Genomic DNA, 26,245 nt, shown 5'->3' on the forward strand with positions numbered 1-26,245 from the left:
GATTGTGACAGTGGAACATTTCATCTAATTTTCTCACCAAAACACTTTCTTCCTCTGTTTGTCTTCAATGTTATAAGCTCCAATTTTCTTTCATTTCTTATTACTCCCTAACTCTATATTTGAGAGTTGTAGGCTGTAGATCTAACATTTCTTCTGACACAGTGATGAAAACAAAGCTTATTTTGGGCATAAATAACCTTTAGCATACATGGAAACTTTCCATTGCATAAAAGTTTCTTTGTAGTGAAAAAAACCTCTGATTATTATTCACACCATTATTCACAAGAAAAAATTACTCTTTTAAGAACTGTTCACAAAAAGAATCTTCATATTTAAGAGTGTACCAGCTATGCTAACTCTACAGGAAACAATTCAAGACAATATTCAAAAAATTTTTTTGAAACTACAGTATATGTAAAACAGCCCCTACGGCTAAACATTCCTGACCATAGACAATAGGGCTGAACGATACATCGTTTTAGCATCAATATCGCGATGTGTGAATCTGCGATAGTCACATCGCAGAATGCAATGTAAAATATAGGGATCAGAGTTGATATGTGATCCATACGGACAAGGCACCAGCTTTGAAACGCAAATGATTCTCGGATTAATTGCAAGGTTTAACCATCATAGAGTGAAAGTCTATCATTTGCCTGTGTTTAGGTCCAGTCAGTTTAAACATTCAAGCGATTTTAAACCATTTAAGTGCAAGAAAACGCGAAAGAGAACTCAATTCAGAACTCGCGTGCTGTTTTCTGTGCGCACACAGAGCCGTGCAGACAGAACGCGAACACCAAATTCCGTTCTTTTACCATCTATTTGTGCTTGAATGGACACACACATGCAAAGCTATGTCAAAATCTCGGCGAGTATCCTCATAATAAACACAGTCGCTTCTGGCTTATGTAAATGTATTATATTGGATCTGTACTTTGGCTCTTAAAATCACTTCTGTAGCTTAAATTTAATTTAAATGTAATCTATACAGTGAAGACTATGCAGTCCTATTTTACATTTGACTATCTTTATATTATTATTAACTTATATTATTAAATTAATTATTAACATATTATTTTATCATTTCTATAATTAAATACTGTTAGAATTACCTGAAAAACATAGACATAAACACAAACTGAAGCACTGTTTATTTCATTTGTATTTATCTATGCTTGTAATTTGTTACTCTCCTACAAAATCAACCCAATCATACTAGAATGATTAATTCTTTCCAAATAGATCTATCCATATGGTGAAACTGTTTTCATATCACAATAAATATTGGAGAAAAACAAAATATCTAAATGTCTAAATGTGCAGCCCTATAGGCAACCAATAATGCAGCCTTATGGGCAACCAATAAAACTGGTTTGAAGACTGGTTAGAACAAGGGCTGTCAATCAATTTAAAAAAAAATGTAATTAATTACATACACCTGATTAATTAATCATATTAAATCAGGCTTTAATTGCACCAACGGTGGAAAAAATAAAATAATCACAATTTAAGTATGGATCAGGGGGTTTGATTAATAGTGCATTTTTAAAAACGTGTTACTTAATAATTAATCATATTAAATTAACACATTCCATTTAAATCCCAAGCAAGAATGAAAAGTACAACCTCTACCGATGAGAGAATTGACCAAACTAGAAGATCTACCCTCAAAAACACACAGTCCAAATTAGCAGAGATGACTATGACATGGAAGCTAAATAAGGATTTGATTTCATCTGAGCTCCCGTAGTCTCTGCTTAGCCTTGGATGAAAGCAGTGCATCACACACAGAGCCTGATCCTCACATTTCTGACCAAAACAAATACCGACAGAGACACACAGCCAAAGCTCGCAGCCGACGGTCTCATTAAGGGAAGGAGGATCTTCGGTCATGATCACACACTGTGGAAAATCAGCAGCTACAGACTCAACTCAATGTGTGTAAACTTAAGAGTGACATATGAAAACAAATCAACACTTAATATGAATTTGTTAAAACCATCAGAAAAAAAAACACCTTAAACTATGCAAATTACATTCCACATTGTGATTGAACAGACAGTAAAAGTTTGCTAATATACAGTATATGCAAGTACGTCTTACATTCCATCCATTTTTCTATTCCATTGTGTCGTGCTTCATCTAGCCGTTTCTAAACAAATAACCTTTTTATGTATGTACGCCCAATGAATTCAAGGTATAGCGAATATTAATTAGATCATGCAGAAGTTGCTTGGCAACCTTCCATGGGAGTCCAGTCAAGTAACTTAATAAATATTCATGAACGATACCTTTACAATAAAAGGATTCCTTAATTCGCACATACTTAGAGGTGTAGTAAGCGTATTTTAAGAAACACTGTTGATATCTGAAATCAAACAAACACACCCCTCCCTTCATTGCTCCACCCCCAAAATGCAAGGGCACGCATTGCAAGAGTGGATATCTCTTTATCATAGCTAAAGTGAAGCAAAATAAGGCTTTGCGAAAAATAAAACGAAGATGATAAATGACAAGAAAGAACAAAAAATTAACATACAGTACACAAGAGTATATACAAGCAAGAGTTCAATGTTTGTAACCAGCAGCACACCAGCTCCAGACGTTGTTATAATTACATTATAACAACAAAAGCGACCTCAGTGCCCGTTTTCAGGCTTTCCCGCTTACATTGCTGGAAAGCTTTTCTAATTTGAATGTGGGTCCTAAAGCTCTTGCCTGGTCATAACTAGGGCTGCAAAATTCTGGGAATTTTCAAAGATGGAAACTTTCCATGGGAATTAATGGGAATTTAAGGGAATTAACAGGAATTTATGGGAATAAACGGGAATAAACTGGGAATTTTCAAAGTTGAAGGTTGGCACTTATAGGGAACTTAAATATAGTTGAGGAAAGTATATTTTAGCATAATCTTAACTAAAACCAACAGATGCCATGAATATCCATGCCATTCCTCAATCACATGCACATAGCACACTGCTTACTGCATGGCTATTGAGACCACACCCCCTACTGGCACTGTGCATGCCTCCATCACATGTACAGCATGTACAGAAGCCCAAAGCACAAGACTATTGAAGGCACACATTTGAGCCTGTGGACTAAACAAAGTGAAGTAAGTTTTGATGATATTATGGGGAACTATATTTATTAAATGTTTAAATTGCAAATATCACATACAAATGTATTCATCTAGTAGATAGCAAGCTGATAAGTTAGATACTAAATAAGCTAGCATAGCTTTATTAACCACATAAGTAGAGCTGGGCGGAATGACGGTATATATCGTTACCGCGGAAGAAAATGTCAACCGTAACAGATTTTTTTTTATTCTGTGTATATACCGCAACATATAAATAAGTTAGTGTGGTTAACTCACGTACAGCGTGCGTGAGACTGAGACACTGATATTTGTCAAAGAAACATGAAGAAAGACCAAGAGGATCCACAAAAGGAATTACGTTTTCAAAATTAATTTAAAAATTATAATTAAAAATTAATGATATTTTCGGGGGGGAAGATGCAGAAGTCAACTAGAGCAGTGCAGCACACTGAAAGTTTAGAGAGACGCACATGCTCGCAACGGGGCTTACTTGACAACAAGTTCATATATCAATATTCTAACAAATAGAAATAACCTTAAATAATGCATCTATCTGTCTCTTATGTGTACAGTTACTTTCAGAGTGGACGTGCAAGCGGTTGCCGTGGTAATGAATATTTCCAAAATTCCCCAGCTTAACTTCCCATGGAAATTTACCGGAAACTTTCCAGAAATTTACCGGAAATGTTCCGCCCCTTTGCAACCCTAGTCATAACCCTTCTATTTCCAGTGATATTCCTCTGACCTCTTTTGTAATGTCTCTCAACCATCTCTCTTTATACAGTCTTGCTCACTGTCTCTCCTCCTCCATCACGAATGTATACGCCCCCTACTGCTGATTGGCTACAAGTGTGTTGTGCTGCTCTGTCCAATCCACTTTCAACAGCGTTTCTTAAGGGGGTCGCACACCGAACGCGCAGCTCAGCGCCACGTTTTTTAAATTCGAACACATTATTCTCTATGAGAGTACACACCGGCGGCGCCCAGCAACGGCTCAGGACCGTGTTAAAAATCCTGCCGCGCCACAGAGCGCCATTTAAATAGTTTTATATTAAATTTACATTTATGTGTCTCAAATCGTAGTTAATGTATATATGGACTTAACCCTGTGCTGCAATATACATTTAGTTTTATATTTATTTACAGAAATCAGAAAATTGCTGATGTTATCGGATTTTCAGGTGACAGTTGTCCTAGACGTGGCGCGGTGAGGGGCTGAGCTGCATGTCCGGTGTGTAACCCCCTTTAGAATCACTTACTGCATCTTTATGGCTTCCTTTAACCCAGAAATGTAGTCCTTTTGGACAAACATTCAGATGAACACATTAACATTATGGTCTTTAAAACCATTTGACTGTGCTCCTTACATTTACATTTATGCATTTGGCAGACTGTTTTATCTAAAGCAACTAACAGTGCATTCAAAGTTTTCATTTCATTACTTCCATGCTTTCCCTGGGAATCAAAACCTCAGTCATGCTCTACTGTTTGAGCTACCGATCACAAGTGCTTCTGAACCAAACTGTAAACAGATCCCTATTACTACAACTGAAAACAGACTATTATTGTTAAGGAGATATATTGGGAATTTAGATCACTTCAATGTTCAACAGCACAAGTGCAATATCAATGTAAAGCAGAGAATGGGAAAATTGGCCTTAGATTCACTTACGGAGACCAGAAGTAAATAATCGCTTAAAGCATGCATGCGTTCCATTCAAAACCATGAAGAATCCCGCCTCATTTCTACAATAAACATTACGCCAGTCTATCACTTGCTTTCAAAATTTGTATTAGCCAGTGTCATGCGTTGGAGAATTACAGAGAGGCCACTCTGAGCACTTACAGGCAGATGTATCCATAAAAGCCCTCTTATTCTAATTCAATTCACTGGAACGTTCTTTATATTCAATAATGCGCAGCTGCAGTTAAGTCTATCTTGCCTCTCGATGCATTAAGAATGACCAGTGAGTTAATTATCAGTAATGACAGGGAAAACAACAAGTAGTCTTGGCATAATGGATTTAAAGCATCGCACACACCATTAGAGGCAAAATACACATGAAAACAAATAATAAAGAAAAGAAAATTTGGCCAAAAAATTAATAATCAAGGACGGAATTACGAGCCCTTATTATTTCTGTCCTTCTTGACATCTTTTTCAAATCACCATGACTAATTGACTGGTAAACATATCAAGATGGATTTACCTGAAGACACTCAGCTGAAGTGTGTAATTTCTGCGGCAAATGGATTTGCAAAAATAATTTGGCAAAAAAATATATATATATATATATATAAAAAAAAAAAAATCAAAAAAATAGTTCTGGCCCAAAATAATACCACTGATTGAGTGTATAGTTTAGTTCTCTGCACATGAAACAGGGATAAGAGAGATTATTTTAAGATTGAACATTTTAGTTTTAATGATAAATCAATGAGTGCTTCAATATTAATAATTTAACTGATTAAGATTCATGTTTTATTGGATAATGATTGGATAAAACATGAATTATGAGGAAAATTCTAATAAATTCCCAGGTATTTTTTTATTTAAATTCTAGTTAAAAATGGACAACTTATCATTGTTTTTAATGATAACTGACTGCATTTTTGAACATTAAGTCCAATTAAACAGATAAAGGGATAGGAGAGACTATATTAATATTGAAATAACTACACACTTCAGCTAATGAATGCATTATTAATTCAATGTTTAACTGATTAAGCTTATTAAGTTTTATTAGCTTTAAACAATTATTGACGTAATTAAATAATTAATATAATTAATATTAGTATAATTAAATTAAATGTTCATACTAAAATACTTTCTGAATACATTATGCAATATTTGGAAAATATAAAGTATTTTGATTTAAATTCTAGTTAAAAATGGACAACTAATCATTAAATTTAAAGTGCCACATTATGCTTTTTCAAATATTACCTTTCATGCAGTGTGTAATATAACTGTTTGTGAAGGTAAAATGTCTGCAAAGTTTTACAGATCAAAGCACATGACAAAAAAAGTTATTGTCTCCTTAAAAAAGAATCAATGCTGAACTGCTGAAATGAGTCATCAGCAATTCCAGTCTTACTTCCTCTTACATACCTTTGAAACAATGTAACAAATGTGCATAATGCCAGCTTATGGTCTACATTGGTCTTTGCGAATGATGTCTACTTTGACCCACCCTCAAACACTGTTGCTGTAGCTGAGGCCTGGAAGAGTTTGGTTCGTGTTGTCAAGAAGACGCTGTGAATCTAATTTGCATGCACTTCAAAAGGCTGAGCTCTAGAATTGACACCGAAAAACTGACACCATCGTTTGTATCACTCTGTATCAAGAGATGAGAAAACCTCAGAAGCAGAAATTTTGTTTCCAACATGCGCTAGACCAATCACAAAAGACAGGGCCGTCTAACCAATCAGAGCAGAGTAGGCTTGCGGTAAGTTGTGGTTTAGAGCGAACAAACCGTTTTCAGACTCTTTGAGAAATGAGGTGATGTTGCAAAGTATATTATGAAAAAACTTAAGTGCTTTTTTTTTTTACTTGAAATTGGATGCATGTAAATCTATTGTAGGAGACTCCAAAACAAAATTAGGATCCTTTAAAGTAGCATTATAGGGGCAATTTAAAAGATAATTGCCTGAATATTCTAGAAAATCAAGTCAAATTAAACCGATTCAGCTAAAAGAATGTTCTTCAACAAATTATTAGCAACCTCTAATATATCTGCTCTGAAAAACAGCTGCTCAATCTCCTTCCACAGTATGCCAGTGTTAAACTAGAGCAAGGATCAAAGTAAACTGTTTCTGTATTGACTGCATGAAACCCTCTATTGTTTACTAATTGCCCTTATATTACACCCTTTACACTGTCCTGAACTGCCTTATTGAATTACCATTAAACTGAATTGTATTATAGTATTGTATTGCAGTGTTTCTACATTACTAAAGAGGACCATAAGGTGCTAATCTGCCTACTGCACTGACTAATAATTCATCTGCATTAAGATGGGGTTTTTCTTGCATCTATATTACAATTGTTTTATCCTACCGGTACACAAGAAACCATCACTCACAAAAGTTACTGTCTTGAACAGTTGATAAAACACTACATTTCACTCAAAATGCATGTACTGCATTTTTTGCATACTGATGTTTCTTAATATTTCTACTGATGCAAGTCAGCAAATGTCAAATCAAGGCCCTCTCCTTGAAAATGTGAGAAATTAATGAACAGAAATATACAGGGGTGAATAAGCAATGCATAATCCACAGAAATGGCCATGGAGAAGAGCCACCAAGTATTAAAAACCTTGAAGGTTATGAAACATGATTATTTAAGTTGGTAAACATCAATTTCTGAAACCAAATGAGTAGTTATTGAGATGCTAAATATGTCATATTGTGCTATAAACACAGTTTGCTAGTAGGAGCTGTTGCTGTAATAAATGTACCTGCATCTGCTACACAAATACATTTAAATGTAATTAGAAATGAATTTAAAAGAGAGAAAAACTAGCGTGCGAGAAAAGAAAAGGAAAGAGAAATTAAAAAGAAAGATTAAACTACCTCCTGCACACTCAGGCCTTCTTTCTGCATGAAGTAGTGCTTTTTAAACTCGTAATAGGAGTTGTACTGGTGCCAGGACTGCAGGAAGTCAAACCTTTAGGGTGAAGAAGACACACACAGAGAGTGGTTTATAGTTATTACATATTACAGTAATTTAATTGGAGCAGTGAGACCGTCGTATCTGTAGGGATGACTGTAACAAGCAGGAGCATAACTGCTTACCGTGGGTCATTCTTGGCACGCACACTGGTCTCAAATTTCACCCCGTTTCTGGCCACATATTCGGCTAGTTTGTCAATGACAGGTTGGATGTCAGGAGGCGGAGGGATGATGGCTGCAACAGGGGCGGCAGCGGCCACCACCGTCGGGGCGACTGTGGTTTGAGAGGGCCGAGAACTGATGGATGAAAATAAAAATAAAGACACATATAGGATTTTTTAAATACTTCAATATCTACAGAAAGCAAAAACAGACGCTTACCTGGAAACTGGAGGGACGGCAGGAGTAGATTGGGAGAGTGGAGCAGACGCAGGAGCTGACACCGTGACAGGACCTGCAGCAGGGGCTGATGGGATTACAGCTACAGGATCCAACAAAGGTGTGGTGCCAGGGGGAGGAGGAGGACAAGATGCAGGAGGAGCTGACATCATGGCAGGGGGCAGCGAGGTGTAATAGGCGCTGGCGTCAATCCCAGGTGGCGGTGGTGCAAGGCAATATGTACCATCAGGCAACATACAGTAGCCATAGTACATGGCTGTAACATTAGCTGTGTGAAATGCAGAAACACACACACACACACACACACACACACACACACACACACACACACACACACACACACACACACACACACACACACACACACACACACACACACACACACACACACACACACACACACACACACACACACACACACACACACACACACACAGAATTCTTAAATATGATGCACGTAAAATAAGTGTCCCTAAACCTTTGAACGGTAACACACAGTCACAGTAGTTCCACAATTTTTATAAATCATTATTATATCTCTGCCTCATTTTCTCTGCCCCATTTGCAATGTAAAGACGGAGCTTCATTTTGGTGATATTTGTCGAGCCCTGCATTAAACATTAGTCATTAATAGTATTTCTGCTTTGGTTATACGGCAAGGGAAGTACACAGAGGGAACTGCTGATGCAAATTAAGTATTAAAATAATCTACGTTTAGATCACTGTCCGCATAATTAAATTTCTTTTTCAAGCAGAAGATAAAAAGCGAGCGGAAGAGAAAAAAAATCGCATTCGTTTGTTCTGCTCTACCACAAATAATTAGGATCAGACTGTCCTCATGTTGAGATGGCAAGCATGTAAAGACATACAGTTCTTGAAAAACACTTAATAAAGCCTAATTACAGTCAAGCGCTGCTCCTTTCCTTCAGTCAACTGTTACTGTGGCAAAAAAAGAACCATTAAACAAAGCAGTTTAATAAGAATGCAATGCAAACAGAGCCGCGAGTTCAAGCTCCGTTAACAACACAACCAAATCTGTGCTATTAGGCAAATACAGAAAATATCTGTGTGCACATTTTTTAGAGGCTTAAAGCTTTAGTTCACCCAAGAATAAAAATCTGTCATTATTTACTTACCCTCATACAGGTTTAGAACAACATGAGTGCAAGTAAATGAAAAATTGCATTTTTGAGTGAACTATAAGCACAGAGATGGAGGTGTTTAGACTTCATAAAGGTAAAAACATGAACCTGCAGCACTCTGACAATGATACAATTCTAAAAAATAAAAGACATTTTAAAGATAAAGGAATTAAAGCAACACCATCTCATGAGTACTCCTGAAGTCAGGGCTGTTCAGGACCTAGAAGAGACCTGCTCATTTGGACGAGTTTAGCATTCTGTCTGACTGCAGCCACACATCAAAGTGAGCTGAAAGAGGAAGGGGTGAGGGAGGAGAGGGGCGCTTGGAATCTGGACACAACTACATTTACTTCATGACTGACTGTGAATGTTTGAACGTGCATGGGAGTGTGGGGAGAAAGGAGCAAGAGAAACTGAGCACAAGAGTCAAACAGAAAATAGCAGAAAGACCAAGGGAAAGAAAAAAGAAAGAGCAGCAGACGAGATTCTTGAAGAAGAGACGAGAACGAAGGAGAGAGCGAGAGATGTGTGTGGCAAGTGTATCTCCAACATTTTATTTGAGATGTGACTCATAAAATTTAATGAAACAACTTTAAGATCAATATTACAAAACGATACTATAAAACATATTTCATCTCCATTTATATGCTAGACTGTAGTAAGTGGGATGATGCAAAGTCAGCCAGTCATTATTGCAAAATATACCCCTTGAGCAGCACACAGTACGGTAAAAAATGAACTACATATATCATATATATGTTGTCGCTGTCGGGCGGAAACCTGGTATATCCAGATTTCATCATTTTTATTATTATAAATCCTTACTATTGGTTACCCTTTACGTAGGCTAACTAAACTTGTGACTAAATCTTGAATCTCCAGTGGATCCTCAAACTGTCAGTAAAACAGTTTACGTGTGTTCACAAGAGAACCATGACGCATACATGTTGTTGACGTGAGCAGATGTTGTTGGAGATGTTGGAGATTAAAATTTTGTAAATAAAGAGGTAAATTATGTTTTTGTTTTTTCGCAAACAAAGCACTCGTGCTGCTTCATAAAATTGAGTTTAAATCATTGGAGTCACATGGATTAGCGTACTTTAATGATCTCTGGGCTTTCTCGGGCTTGAAAGTGGTAGTTGCGTAGGCTGTCAATGGAGGGATAAAAAATCTCAGATTTCATCAAAAAGATCTTTATTTGTTTTCCGAAGTTGAACAAAAGTCTTATGGGTTTGGAAAGATATGAGGGTGAGTAAATGATGACAGAATTTTCTAACCATTTAATTAGCCTGTGCGTAGCACTTCATCTTTAATAACATGAGATTTTGTCAAAATGACTGAGTGCCCACATAGCTACAGTGAACTTCATAACTCGTAAGTTGATGAAAATGTAACACAATGCATTTAATACCTCAGATGCGGCCGTTCTAATGATGGACAATACACGTAGGTCCTAAATTCTCTGAAATTCACAGGTCAAAATCCTCGTAACTTGATTTGAGCTTGCAAAAAATTATATTTTACTATAATATTTCCAGAAATACACAAGCATATATAAACATTTAAATTATTAAAACAAAAAAAACATGTTTATTGCAATTTGTGTTTGGAACTGGAAGTCACGCATTGATCAAATTTTGGCATTTAAATCAAATAATCATACAAAGACGATTATATAATAATTTTAACAGGCCTATTTCCATCAGAGTATAATAATAATAATAATAATTTGTTACATTTATATAGCGCTTTTCTGGGTACTCAAAGCGCTTAACATGGAAGGGGGAATCTCCTCAACCACCACCAATGTGCAGCATCCACCTGGATGATGCGACGGCAGCCATATTACACCAGAAAGCCCACCACACATCAGCTTACTGGTGTAGAGGAGACAGTGAGGAAGCCAATCAGTATATAGGGATGATTAGGAGGCCATGATGGACAGAGGCCAAGGGGCAAATTTGGCCAGGATGTCGGGGTTACACCTGTACTCTTTCGAAGGACATCCTGGGATTTTTAATGATCACAGAGAGTCAGGACCTCGGTTTAACGTCTCATCCAAAGGACGGTGCTCTTTGACAGTATAGTGTCCCCATCACTACACTGGGGTGTTAGGGGCCACAGGGTGAGCGCCCCCTGCTGGCTTCACTAACACCTCTTCCAGCAGCAACCTGGTTTTCTCAGGAGGTTTCCCATCCAGGTACTAACCAGGCTCAGCCCAGCTTAGCTTCAGTGGGCAACCAGTCTTGGGCTACAGGGTGTTATGGCTGCTGGCATATATCACAACCATATAACTGAATGACATCACTGCCCCATTAAACCACAGCAGAATTCACACATTTCATAACTAATAGGTCCTTCCTCCATCTCAAACTTCATTTTCAATGATGGGATCTAATCGTTTATGACGTCTCCCTGTGGAGATTAAGAGGTAGAGAGCTGTGGAAGATCCAGAGTCAGGCATCTGCTGCTGGATTTGACTCGAGCGCTATTTGAGAAAGATTAGCCTGAAGAATCAACACATAATCCTCAATGCCTGAGGGAACACGTCTCAAACGCAAACAAAATTATGCTTACTCAGGCAAATAAGTCTGAGTGAGTTCTTTTTAATTAATTCTTTTCTGAATCTCACAAGTCACCTCAGAGAGGCCGTAACCCAGAATAATCCTAAGAATTGAACTGAGCATGTAGTGTAATACAGAGGTTAACGGACACGTCCTAACGGGATGAGATGGGATTTGCAAAGAATAAACCGATTCTGACACTTGAAGTGAATAAAAAAAAAACATCAACCGTTTTCAACATTTATAATAGCAAGAAACGATTGAGCAAGTGACATGTGACACTGAAGACTGGAGAAATTATGCTGAAAATTCAGCTTTGCCATCACAGGAATACATTTTAATTTGCATTACATTTTAAATATATTAATCTAGGAAACATTACTGTTTTTACTGTATTTTTAATTAAATAAATAAGACAATAAGAGACATCTTTAAAAAAAAAATCTTACAGAATCCAAACATTTTGAACAGTACTGTATATAAACAGTATTACAGTGAGCGAATTCATTCAAAACCATTTCAACTGATTCAAAGAGAAAGTAATCCGTTTTAGACCAGTGAGTTCATCTGAGACTCATTTGTAAGTGGTTTAATTCATTTCAAAGAACTGACTCAGAAGAGTCATTCAACTGTACGACCACAACCCAGATAAAACAATTCCTTTGCTGTACAGGAAATGATGTCAGAGTAGTTTAGCATGGTGTTCTATACCAACACTATATTAACCTAATTATGCAGTTCCTCCTGACAAGTTCTAACCACCGACACAATGACAATGGTTATCACAGTAAAACCACAAAGAAAAGTACTCTGAACACTAAAAAGACTAATTTTGCAAGACATCATGACTCATGACTATAAAACAGACAACGTAATCTGCTGGGATTGCAGTTTTGGCAGACGCTTAGTCCAGTAACTGAGCAGTTCAAAGGTCACACCTCCCTAATGTCAACATTCTTAATAAACTGCATTAATCATGTGAGCTGAATGGATGTGGAACAACAAGGTCTACTGAACCCTAGTGAAATGAGAGTGTAATTGTTCTAGTGGTGTGAAATGGACAGAATAGCCTGCTCTTTTCAGCAGAAGAGAGATGTCTTACTGGAGTAATGGGGAGGGCGAAACTGGCACAGCCTGTGGTTTGGCGCCAGGGTGACTCACAGGGAATGAGCAGAGCATTCTGGGACAAACGAGCAGAACGGCGTGCGTAACGTAATAAATCTGAAGTCTGCCTAAGCTATGGCCACTGGCCGTAAATAAGGATTCCCAAGAAGGCTTGAGGTCAGCCAGCCGTGCACGTCTCTCAATCCCGCTGAGAGTGCACTTCCATGAGTCTCATGACATCCCACCACCAGTTAACCAAAGGAATCCGTTTTTATAAAAAGTTTTCTCCTTTTGTCGTACCACATGGTTGGAACTTGATAGCAACCAGTTTAAAATAGACCAAGCAGGGGAACTAATTCCAACTTGATTTGAGAAGAAAGGGAACAATGTTAAAACAAACTTCAAATTTAATGCCAAGCATCCCTCAAAGACAAATACACAGCAAACCTCAGACACAAAGCCTTGGAAAAATTACCCTCACATTTGGACAAATATTATAGGATGACTGTGGTTAAGCCTACAGAACCTCTTTGTAATGCTGTTAATCCTAGAAAATACACATTTGCAGTCAAAGTAGCTTTTCTTTTGAGAAACTGGCCCTCTGCATCGCCTTCGGGCACTGTAATCCTGTGGCACTTCCCTCAAGAAACCAGTGGTGCTCTTTCAGTCAAGCTAATTGAGACAAATCAGCAGTCCCAGCTTGAGTGTTTCACCAGCTGAGCGCTAAATTCTCTATTTCCAATAAAAGGCGAATTGCTCGTTCCCCACAGTACCTTAAAACCTTGCGAGTTAGGATGGAAGATTAAACGCCATGGGTCTCTGGAGGACAAAAACTTTCTGTTATTCTCTTTGGTCAAAATAAATCTGCCGGTGCTTGCCGTCATAATATGTCTGTGCAGTTTCTAACGTTTTTTTTAGTACGACCAGGTGAGAGGATAAAGCTCTGGGTATGTAGTTTTCGGTCATAATTGTCCTACTACCTATAATCAGTTCAACATTGGGAACTGCCCAGCCAAATTACGAAGACAAGCAGCAGATTTCATTACACAAGTAATTGTAAGCATAATTATGCCTGATTCCGTGCTGCTACTGTTAAAGGAATAGTTTACCCAAAAATTAATATTCTGTCATCATTTACTCACCCTCAAGTTGATCCTGCATGAAATTCCTTCCTCTGCTGAACAATAAGGGTAACTAAACAGTTGGTGGGCCCCACTGACTTCCATAGTATGGAAACAAAATACTACAGAAGTCAATGGGGTACATCAACTGTTTGGCTTCTAACATTCTTCAAAATATCATCTTTTGTGTTCAGCAGAAGAAAGAATTAATGAACTATCCATTTAACTAAAACCAAAACCAACTAAAACTTCATTAATTGAAATAGAACTGTCATAAATAAATAATAAAAATATATATACACATACATACACACACACACACACACACACACATATATACATATACATATATATATATATATATATATATATATATATATATATATATATACATATACATATATTAAATTTGAGTGAAAATTAGAAATGTTGCCTTGGCAACTAACTAATAAAATAAGTTTAAGTACTAAAAATTACTACTACTACTACTAATAATATTATTAATAATAATAATAATAATAATAATATAAAATAAAATAATTAAAAAGAAATATAAATTGATTTAAATATAAAATAATTAATAATCAATAATAATAATTAATATTAATACAAATGACAAAAGCACATAAAAAATTACTAAAACTAAAAATCTAAAAATGAATGTCTAAAAATTAAAAGCTAATTCAAAATAGTAATCAAAACTACAATCCTATGTAGTAGTACTAAAATAATACTATAAAAATAAAATACACATTCAAATACATTTGATATCATGCTCATTCAGGCACATTCAAAACAAGCTGAGAAAGGTGTTGCTAAATTAATTCATTGCCGTTTTATCAGTAAATCAAACTTCAACTTCACATCTGTCCTCTTGGCAAGAGCAAAAACAAAACAGCTATTTGTTTTTTAATAATTTAAATAGCAAAAACAGATGCAACAAAATGTTCCTTTCCCATTATAATGAGCAATTCTATCCACAATGCACAAATCTCTTATTTGTGTCAGTGCCCTGTTGATTATTATAATAGTAAGTCATAGTTTTGACGTTGCTTGATTGCCGCATAACGGGTTCTACACTGCAAGCAAGTGCTGCAATATCAAGCAAATTCAATATTATTCCAAATGACCACTGATTACTTTTTGGTTTGCTTCTAAAATTGCTTTTTGAGCATCAGGTGCACTCATTTTGGCACCAAGAACAGAAAGCACGCATCTGTGGATCAGACTGCTTAAAAACTCACTCATTAGGAGCAGATGTTATTACTGACAAACTTATAGACCAATTTGAGTGCCTTTGTTTCGCCATTGAAATCACACGCACAACGGACATGTCTGTGATCCACTGCACAACAGCTGCAAAAATCTGAGGATGTAGTGAGAATCAATTCAAGTGGTGAAAGAAAAGCTGCCTTTAAAGTTGTTGAATTAGTTGAACTGACTGAAGATAAGGAGGGCAGTCTGCCTGCTTTAGTACTTCATTTAATGAACTTTGCTCGCATTGGAAGGTCAGCTTCATTGCCATGTTCACTCAAGGATGCCCTGAAAATCGATCATCCTAAAATGAATTCAAGATGTTAATGATTTGCCACAATCTTTAAAGAGCTGGCATTGTAGTCCACTTCCATTAATGGCTCATCTCAAGAAGAAATATGTCTTTTTCATCAGAATGAGTCATGCCAAGTACTACCGACCACATCCAAAAAAGACAAACAGAACTCTATCATGCTGCAGGTTCAGTTTGTGTCAAGCTTTATGGTGCATTGTAAGTCTAAGCACACTGCAAATGTCAAGCCCATTTATGCTCACCATGTGTTAAAACACAAATCAGTTCTTTCAATAGAATAACCAAAATGACTAACAGTATATGAGGCAGATAAATATTTTTATAAAGCGCTTTAGTAAAATGATGACATCAGAATAAAAATATTTATGATTCTGAAGCTGAAAATTACTTAAAACGAATATGCTTGCACTCTGTCACTGACTAGATATATTTAAAATAATGTAAAGGCCACTTTTTACTGGTAACATAAGATATTTTGCCATTATCAGGAACCACAAATATTCCATCATTGCATTATTATACATTAGATAACATTATATATAGTAGTTTAATGTAGTACTGATACTAAAACTTTTTTCCTCACACAGTAATTTTCATTTTGGGTGAACTATACTCAATACAGATTGTCACCATCCACGATGCCTATTGTTGAATTTTGCATTTTTGTATTGCGATATATTGTGACACGATACATTGTTATTCCCCTAGTTATTATTATTAATAATAAATGCATATCATGATTTTGTATTTATTTGAATTAATTGTGAAGCCAAAAGCTCTTGTAACTTCTAAAAAGCTGTTCCTTTTGTTTAACCATATAGATGTTGATGTGGCTTCATACTCACGGTCGGAGCTGTATTCCATCTGTGTTGCTACTGCCGGCGGCTGATGCTCTTCCTCTGCTTTGGCCGCTATCGCCACAGCACCATTATTCTCCTGTTTGGCTTTTCGAACGAGCGCTGCCAACGGGTGATCTGGATCAATGACCTGCAGAGGCTATGACACATGAAAACATGGTCAATGGGCTGTGCGCTACTTTCCTCAATATGTATATATTTCTCACCCAGAAAACGTGTGTAAAGCTGTTTAAACAAAACAGAAAAGATTTTTTTGCGTGTAACCATACAATTGAGTTAAGTCAACAAATCAGGTTATAAACCTAGCCAGTATTTTGTGTTTCCCCTTGGAAGCAATTCACTGGAGCACATTGTTTTGTAGTTATTTCAGGTGGCTCTGTGGCAGATCCTTTCAAAAGTCTTGCAGAGTTTGACTGCATTTAATTATTTTCCTTGTCCACGTGAGACACCGCTCCAATTGTGTATAAGGTAGCCAGTCTAACAAGGTAAGAAAAAGATGTCTAACACTGGGACATCCATATTAACCAAAGATTTCAAGTCTGCACTCGTCTCTCCTCTGTACTTCCTGCCACTGGATGTCACTCCATGCTTTATAGACTTTTGAACGCTGTCATCAGTTCTGCTTGTTGCAGTCCTGCATGAACGGATCCTTTCCCTACCCTGCGAGACTTCTTTTTAGACAAAGTGCTGAACACGCACTTTACTGGAATCCCTTCTGTCCTCTAAGGAAGTGACCTTTTAAGTACTGATCAACAGATGCAGACAGCTTTTTGTCTTCCAGTGCATTTTCAGTCTAGTCTCAAGTTCAACACGTCTGCACCGAACTATGACAACACATCTTAAAAATCCAGTTTGCTTGCCTGTTGCTCACTGAATAACAAACATATATTTTAAGATACAACAGGAGGGTCAGTAAACAATGACAGAATTTTCATTTTTGCCTGAACCATTCCTTCAACACAAGCTTTTTCAGCTGAATCTGCAGTACTACTTTTCACCACTAGAGGTGCTATCTTATAAGTGTGAGCTCTTGAATAGGCTTTATGCCCAGCTGCAGTACTTCCTGAACTTCAGCCAGCTCCTTTGTTTCCTGCCTGCCATTACTGGACAAACTGATTAATCCAGGTGTGTCTGATTATTGTTGTTGCGACTACTGAGGTCAAGCACACCTGGACTAATCAGTGTGTCCAATAATGGCAGACAGGAAACAAAGGAGCTGGCTGAAGTTCAGGAAGTAGTGCAGCTGGGCATAAAGCCCATTCTCATCACATAAGCAGAAATGATTCCTCAAAGGCTCATATTTCAAGCTTCCAATAAACGAGCTCTCTGGGTAAAAGGTTCTAACCTGTGAGTATGAAATTTTTACTATTTTAATATTTCCAAACATACAGACTAAAAAATATGTAAGAGAAAGGACAAAATTATAATAATACATATAAGGTAAAGCTACAAGGCAAAGCTACTGAAGGCAAAAAGTTTGTTGATCTTATGTTTTTATGCCTTACAAAATCTAAACATCTGGTTTGCTGTGATGGATTGAACATTCCTTCCTAGAGCAACCTCTGATGATTTAAATACGTCAAGGAAGTCATTCAGCTGGCTAACATAAATGAGGTCTTGTGGAAATTGTGAGAATGATTTGTGATAGTCTTGGACGCATAATTTTAAATGAGGTGAAAATTATAAACAAACCACCATATGCCATAATTTTTCCAGCAAGTCTGTTTCTGAATTTATAGCTGTCCTGGAATTTCATTACAGCTGTAAAATTTCTTACTAATTAAAAACATAATAAACCTAATAAATGTAGATGTTATAACTTTTAATGTGAATTACATTATATAACATTATGACAACTTCTATATAACTATAATTTCATTACATAAATTTAAATAAATGTAATTACATTGCATAAATGTGATAATAGTAAGCAATATTTATTATTTATTATTTTCAAATGCCCAGCAAACTTAATAATGCTGCTTTCGTGATTAACGATGTACTAAAACAGAAAAGTTTTTCCTTTACATTTTTCGCATACAGACAACGACGTTGTCAAAACGATCCCCGTTCATGCTGAATCCGCAAAAACGACTAAAAACGCTGTAGTATGCTGCCAGGCCAGTAGTTGACAATACCACTTTGTAAAGAAGCACTATCATAGACTAAACATGTAATATGCATGCACATGGTATCACCGTTTTCACAAATTCACAATTTTGTAGTTAACACAGAGACATTAACAGTACCGCTTCAAAATCTTGCACTATAAATCCAATATTCAAAAGTTTGCGTTTTCAGGCCCCCAAAATGCCGCTGTCATGTAAATGAATGGCCAAAACGCATACGTTTTCAGTTTTTAGTTGAATAAGGTGTCGTGTCGTTTTTTTAGTTGAAAACGGCCCCTAAGAATGCATGACTTGTTACCTGAGCTGCTATTAAGTTATCAATCCACCATAACATGTGGGTGGCATTAATCCCATATTCTGGAAGAACCAGAACACACAGGTTGACTAAGCCACAGAAAAACATGACACACCGAGGGATCTCGAGCATAAGACCTGAGATAAATGTTCAACAGTCACTCTTCCTTTAGCAGCAGAAAACTTAGTTTTATAATTTCTGACAAGTCTGGCAGTATTTGACTGTAATAACCATAAGTGAGCTCCTTTAAATAAATTAGACAAGTATTGCAAAAGTTAAAGTTCATGATTGAAAAGCCAACTTATACCATCAAGCAAAGAGCTGAAGACTTCTATTAGGAAACCAAATCAGACAACATCAGTTTATTTTACAAGCTTTTATCTCCAATGACTCTCTGTGCCACTCTCTAAAAATGACAGAGCATCTCAGATTAAACATACAGAATATTAGATGAAGAACTCAAAGCTTAACCATCTGATGAGATATCCTTATTTGAACAAATATATAAAAAGGGAACACTTTGATGTCAGATGCTTTCATATCAGGCCCAGTTCTGCCAAAAAATACAACAACTTAAGAGCAATCTGACACTAATTTTGAAATGTATGGCTTTCAACACTTACCAATTAAATTAGAAAATAATGGTGACCACCTATTTAACTGGGTTAACTGAGTGCAAATAAATGTGTGTAAGCACACTGTGCATAGCAAAGGGCTAAATTGCATGGCATTGCTGTTTTAGTTACGAACACGCATTTTACAATATTTGATACAAGGTGCAAGGTACATAATCAGTCTGAAAATGTCAAAATATATTAATGTAATGTATTAATATTTCTAAGCAGAATTGGATATGTTTGAAGTCATACCTTGATTATTTCCTCCAGACGAGAACACTTCTTTGATGCAAACAAACTCGGGTGCAGGTAGTTTCCATCCCCATCATCATCATCAGAATCATCTGACTTTGATTCTGTTTTAAAAAGGACCAATTGTTTGGGTTGTTAACTGACTTCAGAAATGTCACATTTGTTCAGATCGGTTCAATATTTTAAAAACAATTGACTCTTGTTAATTTTTTTAATATATACAAAATGAGAGAAATGCACCCAGAGAAATGAAATTCATTAATTTAAGTCAATATCAAACTGAATTTGCAACCCATTTCATTTGTATAATAGTGATAAATACTTTTTTGGGGTTGGTTAGTTTTTTTTGGTTTGTTTATAATGATACGCACCAATGAATTGTGGGGGAAAAAAGGACAATGTGTATAAATATAAGGGGTCAGAATTTCTAGATGACTTCAACAAAGGCCTAAAAACAAAGGACAACCTAATAAACTGTAACACATGAAAAACATACGCTGTTGCTGGTCATGCTTGCCCTCTGAGGCCGGTGTGTATCTCCCCTCCTTCATAGCACGTAAAATGTGCTTGTAGTAAGGGTTCAGGTAGTGGTCGAACCGCAGGAAATCAAACTGGGAGTTCCCAGACTGCTTTGCCTTCAGCACAATTTCAAATTGGGCCCCTTGCTTGCATACGAAGTTGGCGGTGCGCTCAATAATAGCATGCGTCTTGGTGGTCGCAGGCTGAAATAAATGGCAAAGAAATGGGGTAAACAAGACTGAAATTCTGAAAAAGCTTATAAGAGAAAAAATACCATTATAAAAAAATATATATAAATAAAGATTAATTAGAAAATTTGTATAGGGAAAAACTAGTAAAGAACATTTATCATCAATGACTTCAGGCGCAAGATTTTCTAGATACTGCAGTTCAACACACAAACAATTGACGTGTGAGTGTGGGCCGGCGCTTCATGAATCTAACCAGGGAGGTCATTAATTCATTTCCAGCTACACACACAGATTTAAAATAGTCACAAATCTTTCAAGCTGCAGACAAAATCATATTCATGTGCTGAACTGATTAATGGCAATGCCATATTTTAAATGACAAATGGTTCCAATAGTGTCAGAGTTGTGAAAATGACACACATCCTTCATTAGAGTGAAGTATGAATATTGCATGAGAACTTTTCAAAGGGCTGTATTTTGGCTCCAATGTCCAGGTAAACAGAGAATCTATTGCTTTCAAAGCCCCAGAGACCAAGAGAGTCAAATAATGACTTGCTAATTTGAAGATAAACAACCCAACGTTTGTCTCCAAAATCGGATTCTTTTGTTGCTTCAAGCTATGTGCTGTACAATAAGCAAGGTAATCAGAGCAGCTGAAGATTAATAATTCACAATGCTCCGTCAAAGAACCTTGCAGACTTTAAACTAATTGGGGTTTTCAAGCCTAAGAAACTGAAGGCTTCCACTTATATTTCAACCTTGAGACGAAAATCACTCCCACCAACAAAGAAAGAGCAGGTTAGGGTTGTTGTTTTCACAACAAGTGGCTCGCTGGATGGTGAAGTATATATGTTGCTATGTTTCCAGTAGGCCTTGGTGGGAAAGTGCTGGCAAATCCTTGGTTTAAGAGGATAAAGGAGGGGCATTAGAGCTTTTATAGAAGAATAATTTGGTTTGATCAACTTTCTTTCAGCTATAAGGACAGTAAAAAAATCATCAGTGATTACATGTGGCTTTGAAACGAGGGATCCTGCAGTTATAAAAGCCCATATTGACGTTAGCATCCCACCATGCGCACAGGTTATACAAAGGAAGATCTTTATAGCTCGAATCAAATCACAATCTTCTGAATAAAAAAAGAACAGAATAAATCTTTATTTGCTAGATAGTCATAAATGGCCTCTTGCCGAGTGCAAAGCTACACATTTTCGGTTTAAGTTAACAGACATCCAACAACAGAAAACCAAATCAAGTACATATTTAATCAAAGTAAGTATGTAGGTAATGGTGATTATAAGTAGGAATGCACAAAATATTGGTTCCATATTGATTATCTGCAAATATTAGACTTTTATTTTACTTTAATTTATCTGCATCGTCATTATAATTATATAAATAATTAAATAAATAATTTTAGTATTTAATAGCCTATATTTTACTGGATATTTCCCCAATTTTAATGTAAAAAATTTATAATTTACCAACTATATGTAATATTTATCAAATCTATACATGAATATCCATTTCATGCTGTACGTTATAACACTGTGATGCCTAAATTCACTTGTTGTAGCATTTAAAATCACTTAAAGTTCATTTTTAAAAACCCTTATTTTAGTTTTTGGTGTTGTATTGTTGAATTTTAATTTATTTAGACATAATAGTACAGAAAAGCCATAGGCCATTTATCTATTAAAGGCCATGACAAGAAAATAATTATTTTGGTCTCAGAATTGCTGAATCCCCAAGTAAACTTTGCAAAATAGGTATGGTTCATAATTTATTTACCAGCTCTACATCTGGAGGGATGAGGAGGCCAGGGGGCGCCACAAACGGCTCCTCACTCTCTTCCTCCGCCTGCTCTTGATCTGAGAGAAGGACAAAGGTGAGGGAAAAACAGAATGAACCCACAAAATCAGATCGACAAGGCAGAAGAAGCACAAAATAATCAGAGGTGCAAGAGGGGGAGGAAAAAACACACAGATGCAACTATGAATCTTCTTTAAGTAAGAACTGGAGGCTCTTTAAGTTTCATTTTGAGTTACTCCAACTTTCTGAGAGACCACAAACCCCGTCATCTCCATTTACCGCTGCTGCCTCCGTGCACTCTTCAACCCTCGGCCTCCATGAATTGGCCAGGACAGGTAAAGACCAAATTAAAATTTTATGCTGAATTCAGTGTGAAAGGAAATGGAGGCTCGAGATGGAAATACATTGCTGGTGCAATAATGTGCAAGAGCCAAAGATATTGTGGGAGATTAATTTAGTTGTTACAAGTGGCACATTAACAAATCAAACAGCCCTTCTAAACCTTTCCAACAAATAGTCAGTTGTCATGTGGGCTTAACGTTTTTACGTTGGTGATTACAAATGACAACCTAGCAATTGAAGCATCTCACATAGTCTCACAAAGCTAGATCTTTGAGTAAACGGCATAAGGTCTGGTCAACAGTGCAGATTATTTTGGCCAAGAGCCACCCGCACAATGAGAACATCAGAACGACATGTAAATGACTGGACACAATTTCTTTTGTTTTTATGTTTAGATCATACCATAATTATTACAAACTGCCATTAAAACAAGATTTCTTTGAACAGAAAACACTGGAGAATTAGCTGAAAATGTACATCAAAAGTACAGGAGATTTTACAGATATAACTCAAAAAAACAAAACAAAAAAATGCTGCTCTGCTCATGGATATCAAGTTATCTTGCTTCTAAATTCCTTAAACAAAAATTCTAATATCTGTCTAATATAAGAAGCCATTAAACTGGCAAATCAACTAAATTATTTAAAGGGATAGTTCACCCAAAAATGAAAATGCTGTCCTCATTTACTCTCCCTCATGTTGTTCCAAACCTGTATGACTTTCCTTCTTCTGCTGAACACAAAAGAAGATATTTTAAAGAAGGTTGGTAATTAAACAGTTGCTGGTCCCCATTGACTTCCATAGTATTTTTTTTTCCTACTATGGAAGTCAATGGGGTCCATCAGTCGTTTGGTTACCGACTTTCTTCAAAATATCTTCTTTTGTGTTCAGCAGAAGAAGGAAAGTCATACAGGTTTGGAACAACATGAGGGTGAGTAAATGAGGACAGTATTTTCATTTTTGGGTGAACTATCCCTTTAACCTTCACAAGGGCTTGTTCTATAAACCCGCACCTAGATGCTCAAAACTTTATTAAGTTAAGAACTCCTCTAGTAATATTCCACTACAATTACAAATAAGGTTTTTTTTTTGTTTTTTTTTTCACTTTAGAATTTCTTGCAACTAGGCACTGGTACCTTGTAAACATGACTTTATTTCCAAGTGAACTGATAAAAAAAAAAAATCCTGTGGGCCCTTATTTTTGGTAGTTGTGTAAAGCCAGCCGATCAGATTACAGCTTGCGACATTGAAAAAGTACTTTCCAATTTTGAGGGCAATATCAAGACGGTAAAGGACTGTGGGCCGCGATGTCTGAGGCTGACAATCGCAAACAATCTTACTCTGATGAGGCGGGGGAAATGCTGTCTGGCTTCCAATTCAGCTCCTACAAAAATGATGAATTCTTCATTGTCACAGTGAGAAAAAGAAATCATTGACACTAGCTGACCATCTGTGTGTGTGTGTGTGTGTGTGTGTGTGTGTGCGAGCGAGCGTAGATAAGGACTGTGCGCCAATAGGCCAAGTGTCTTGTTCTCTACAGAGTACTGTTGCAAGCAGGTATGAATGAGGATTACGAAAGCATCGAAGGTGATTGCGGTTTGTTTTAGAATCTCATTTGTCACCAAATTTCCGCTCGAGACGAGCTTTGAGGACTCAAACTAATTCTAGGCTTCAGTGTTTATAAAGCAATGATGCTAAAACTCTTTAGTGCTGAACCGCTGGGCCTTGCTGGTCATTAACAGTCTTTGCATATCCACTGCTTGCCACGCTCATTTTCTTTAAAAAAACTTTGAGCTTTTCAGTGCCTTGAGGCTCAATAACCAAACTTATTTGACCTAAGGGAAATAGCCTCATTTCATCCCGAAGCATTTAGAAGTTTGTAGGCTAAAGTATGTCTGAGAAGAACAGAAACTTGTCACAGAAACTGAATCTCCTTAGGCAGACTCGAGCAGCAGTTCAAAGTAAGTATGTGGTTTTTGAAGTTGTGTGGTTTCTAGACTTGTACGGATCCCACCTGCTTCTCTGTTGGCCTCCTCTTCCTCAGTGGGCTGGGAGGGGTCGTAGTAGTCCGCACTGTAACGGAAGGCCACTGCGCTGTAGGTGCCTTCATCGGCCAAAGCTTCGCTCAGCCTTTTATACTCCTCCTCTGCAAACGGAACAAAAGGTTCTCATGAACAAAATTCAAGTTAACTTCTGAATTAATTGCAGTGTTCACCACAATTTTACGGCTGATTCACATTGCCTCAAAGTTTGAACATTCTAATGTTGGGACTAAAACACTGATCTAACAATTTATTATTTGACTAGCCTTAATTTAGATAGAAAATAGTTTAGTAAGTTAAACATTTCTATCTTTAGGTGTGCTATCTAATTTTTTAGTTTACATTGTTCAAAGTTGGGTAAGATATTTTTAATGCTTTTGAAAGAAGTCTTTTATGCTCACCAAAGGCTTGAAAACAACTGTTTTCTATAAAAAAATAATATGTAGGCTAATTTGTGATGGCAAAGCTGAATTTTCAGCAGCCATTACTTCAGTGTCAGATGGTTTTTCAGAAATCATTCTAATATGAAACTTTGTTGCTCAAGAAACATTTCTTATCAATGTTGAAAACTGTTGTGCTACTTGATATTTTTGTGAAAACCATGATAGTTTCTTTTCAGGATTTTTTGATGAATAGAAAACAAATTAAAAAAAAAGAACAGCATTTATTTGAAACAGAAATCTTTTGTAACATTATAAAATGTCTTTACTGCGACGTGGCAATAATTTGCAAAAAACTTTCACTCACTTGCATTGTAATTGAAATTGTAAGTTCTTTCATTTTGCTGAACCATTTTATTAAATGTATAATGTTATCGTTTATAATATTTATACATATTAAAAAATGTCATCACTATAATATTTAGGGGCCGTTTACATTACACTTTTTTTTAAACTAAAAACGGAATAATTTTACACGACAACGGCGTTTTGGGGGCCTGAAAACGCAAACTTTTGAAAACTGCTTGTTTTTATAAACTTCAAAAATGCAAATTTGTGAAAACGAAGTCGTCTTGTGCATGCGTATTATATGTTTTTAGGGTCGCATCTTGTGACATCATGTAACGTTTTTGTTTTGTTTCATGTCTTTGGTCCATGTTACGTTCCCTCAACACACAAAGAAACTGATTTGATTCAGGTGATTTAATTAGTGAGACATCGAAAACATTCTGGTTTCACATTCGCCAGGCCTGGAGTTGAGAAAAACTGATCCATAGCCAACTTTATACTGCAAATGCAGCACAGAAACTGTATTGATTCTCATGCATAGCTGAAAGAAAACAAGGTGTGTGCTGATGACAGTGGCAAAGCAACTCTGTTGCTGCATTTAATGTAAAGCCTAAAACACACACTCACCTAAACAAAAGTTAACCTAAAACTGACCTTCTGGAAACACAGTCTACAAAGAAACATATATTCATACCAATCTGCACATCCAAACAGCCACAGTTTCTTCTCATCTTTAACGATTTCACTACAGAATCACAACTACCAAAACTGCAATTGAGCAAAAGGA

General features: G+C 36.5%; 1 protein-coding gene across 6 annotated transcripts in view; it reads right to left on the reverse strand.

Annotated features, from left to right (window-relative positions):
- sfswap (splicing factor SWAP) overlaps positions 1 to 26,245 on the reverse strand; it is an 89,224-nt gene that overhangs the window by 56,950 nt on the left and 6,029 nt on the right. For 4 of the 6 annotated variants that reach the window (XM_081391602.1, XM_081391601.1, XM_081391598.1 and 1 more), the window contains 8 exons: positions 24,703 to 24,834; positions 22,326 to 22,405; positions 20,324 to 20,549; positions 19,828 to 19,931; positions 16,523 to 16,673; positions 8,162 to 8,435; positions 7,904 to 8,077; positions 7,682 to 7,775 (listed from right to left, as the gene is read on the reverse strand). In XM_081391602.1, the coding sequence (XP_081247728.1) occupies positions 7,682 to 7,775; positions 7,904 to 8,077; positions 8,162 to 8,435; positions 16,523 to 16,673; positions 19,828 to 19,931; positions 20,324 to 20,549; positions 22,326 to 22,405; positions 24,703 to 24,834 (1,235 nt within the window). Of the gene's footprint in view, positions 1 to 7,681; positions 7,776 to 7,903; positions 8,078 to 8,161; positions 8,448 to 16,522; positions 16,674 to 19,827; positions 19,932 to 20,323; positions 20,550 to 22,325; positions 22,406 to 24,702; positions 24,835 to 26,245 lie in introns of all 6 variants that reach the window. The other 2 variants (XM_081391597.1, XM_081391599.1) reach the window with 1 other exon arrangement.

This window comes from Scardinius erythrophthalmus, assembly GCF_964197995.2.
Source record: "Scardinius erythrophthalmus genome assembly, chromosome: 17".
NCBI classification, from domain to species: Eukaryota; Metazoa; Chordata; class Actinopteri; order Cypriniformes; family Leuciscidae; genus Scardinius; species Scardinius erythrophthalmus.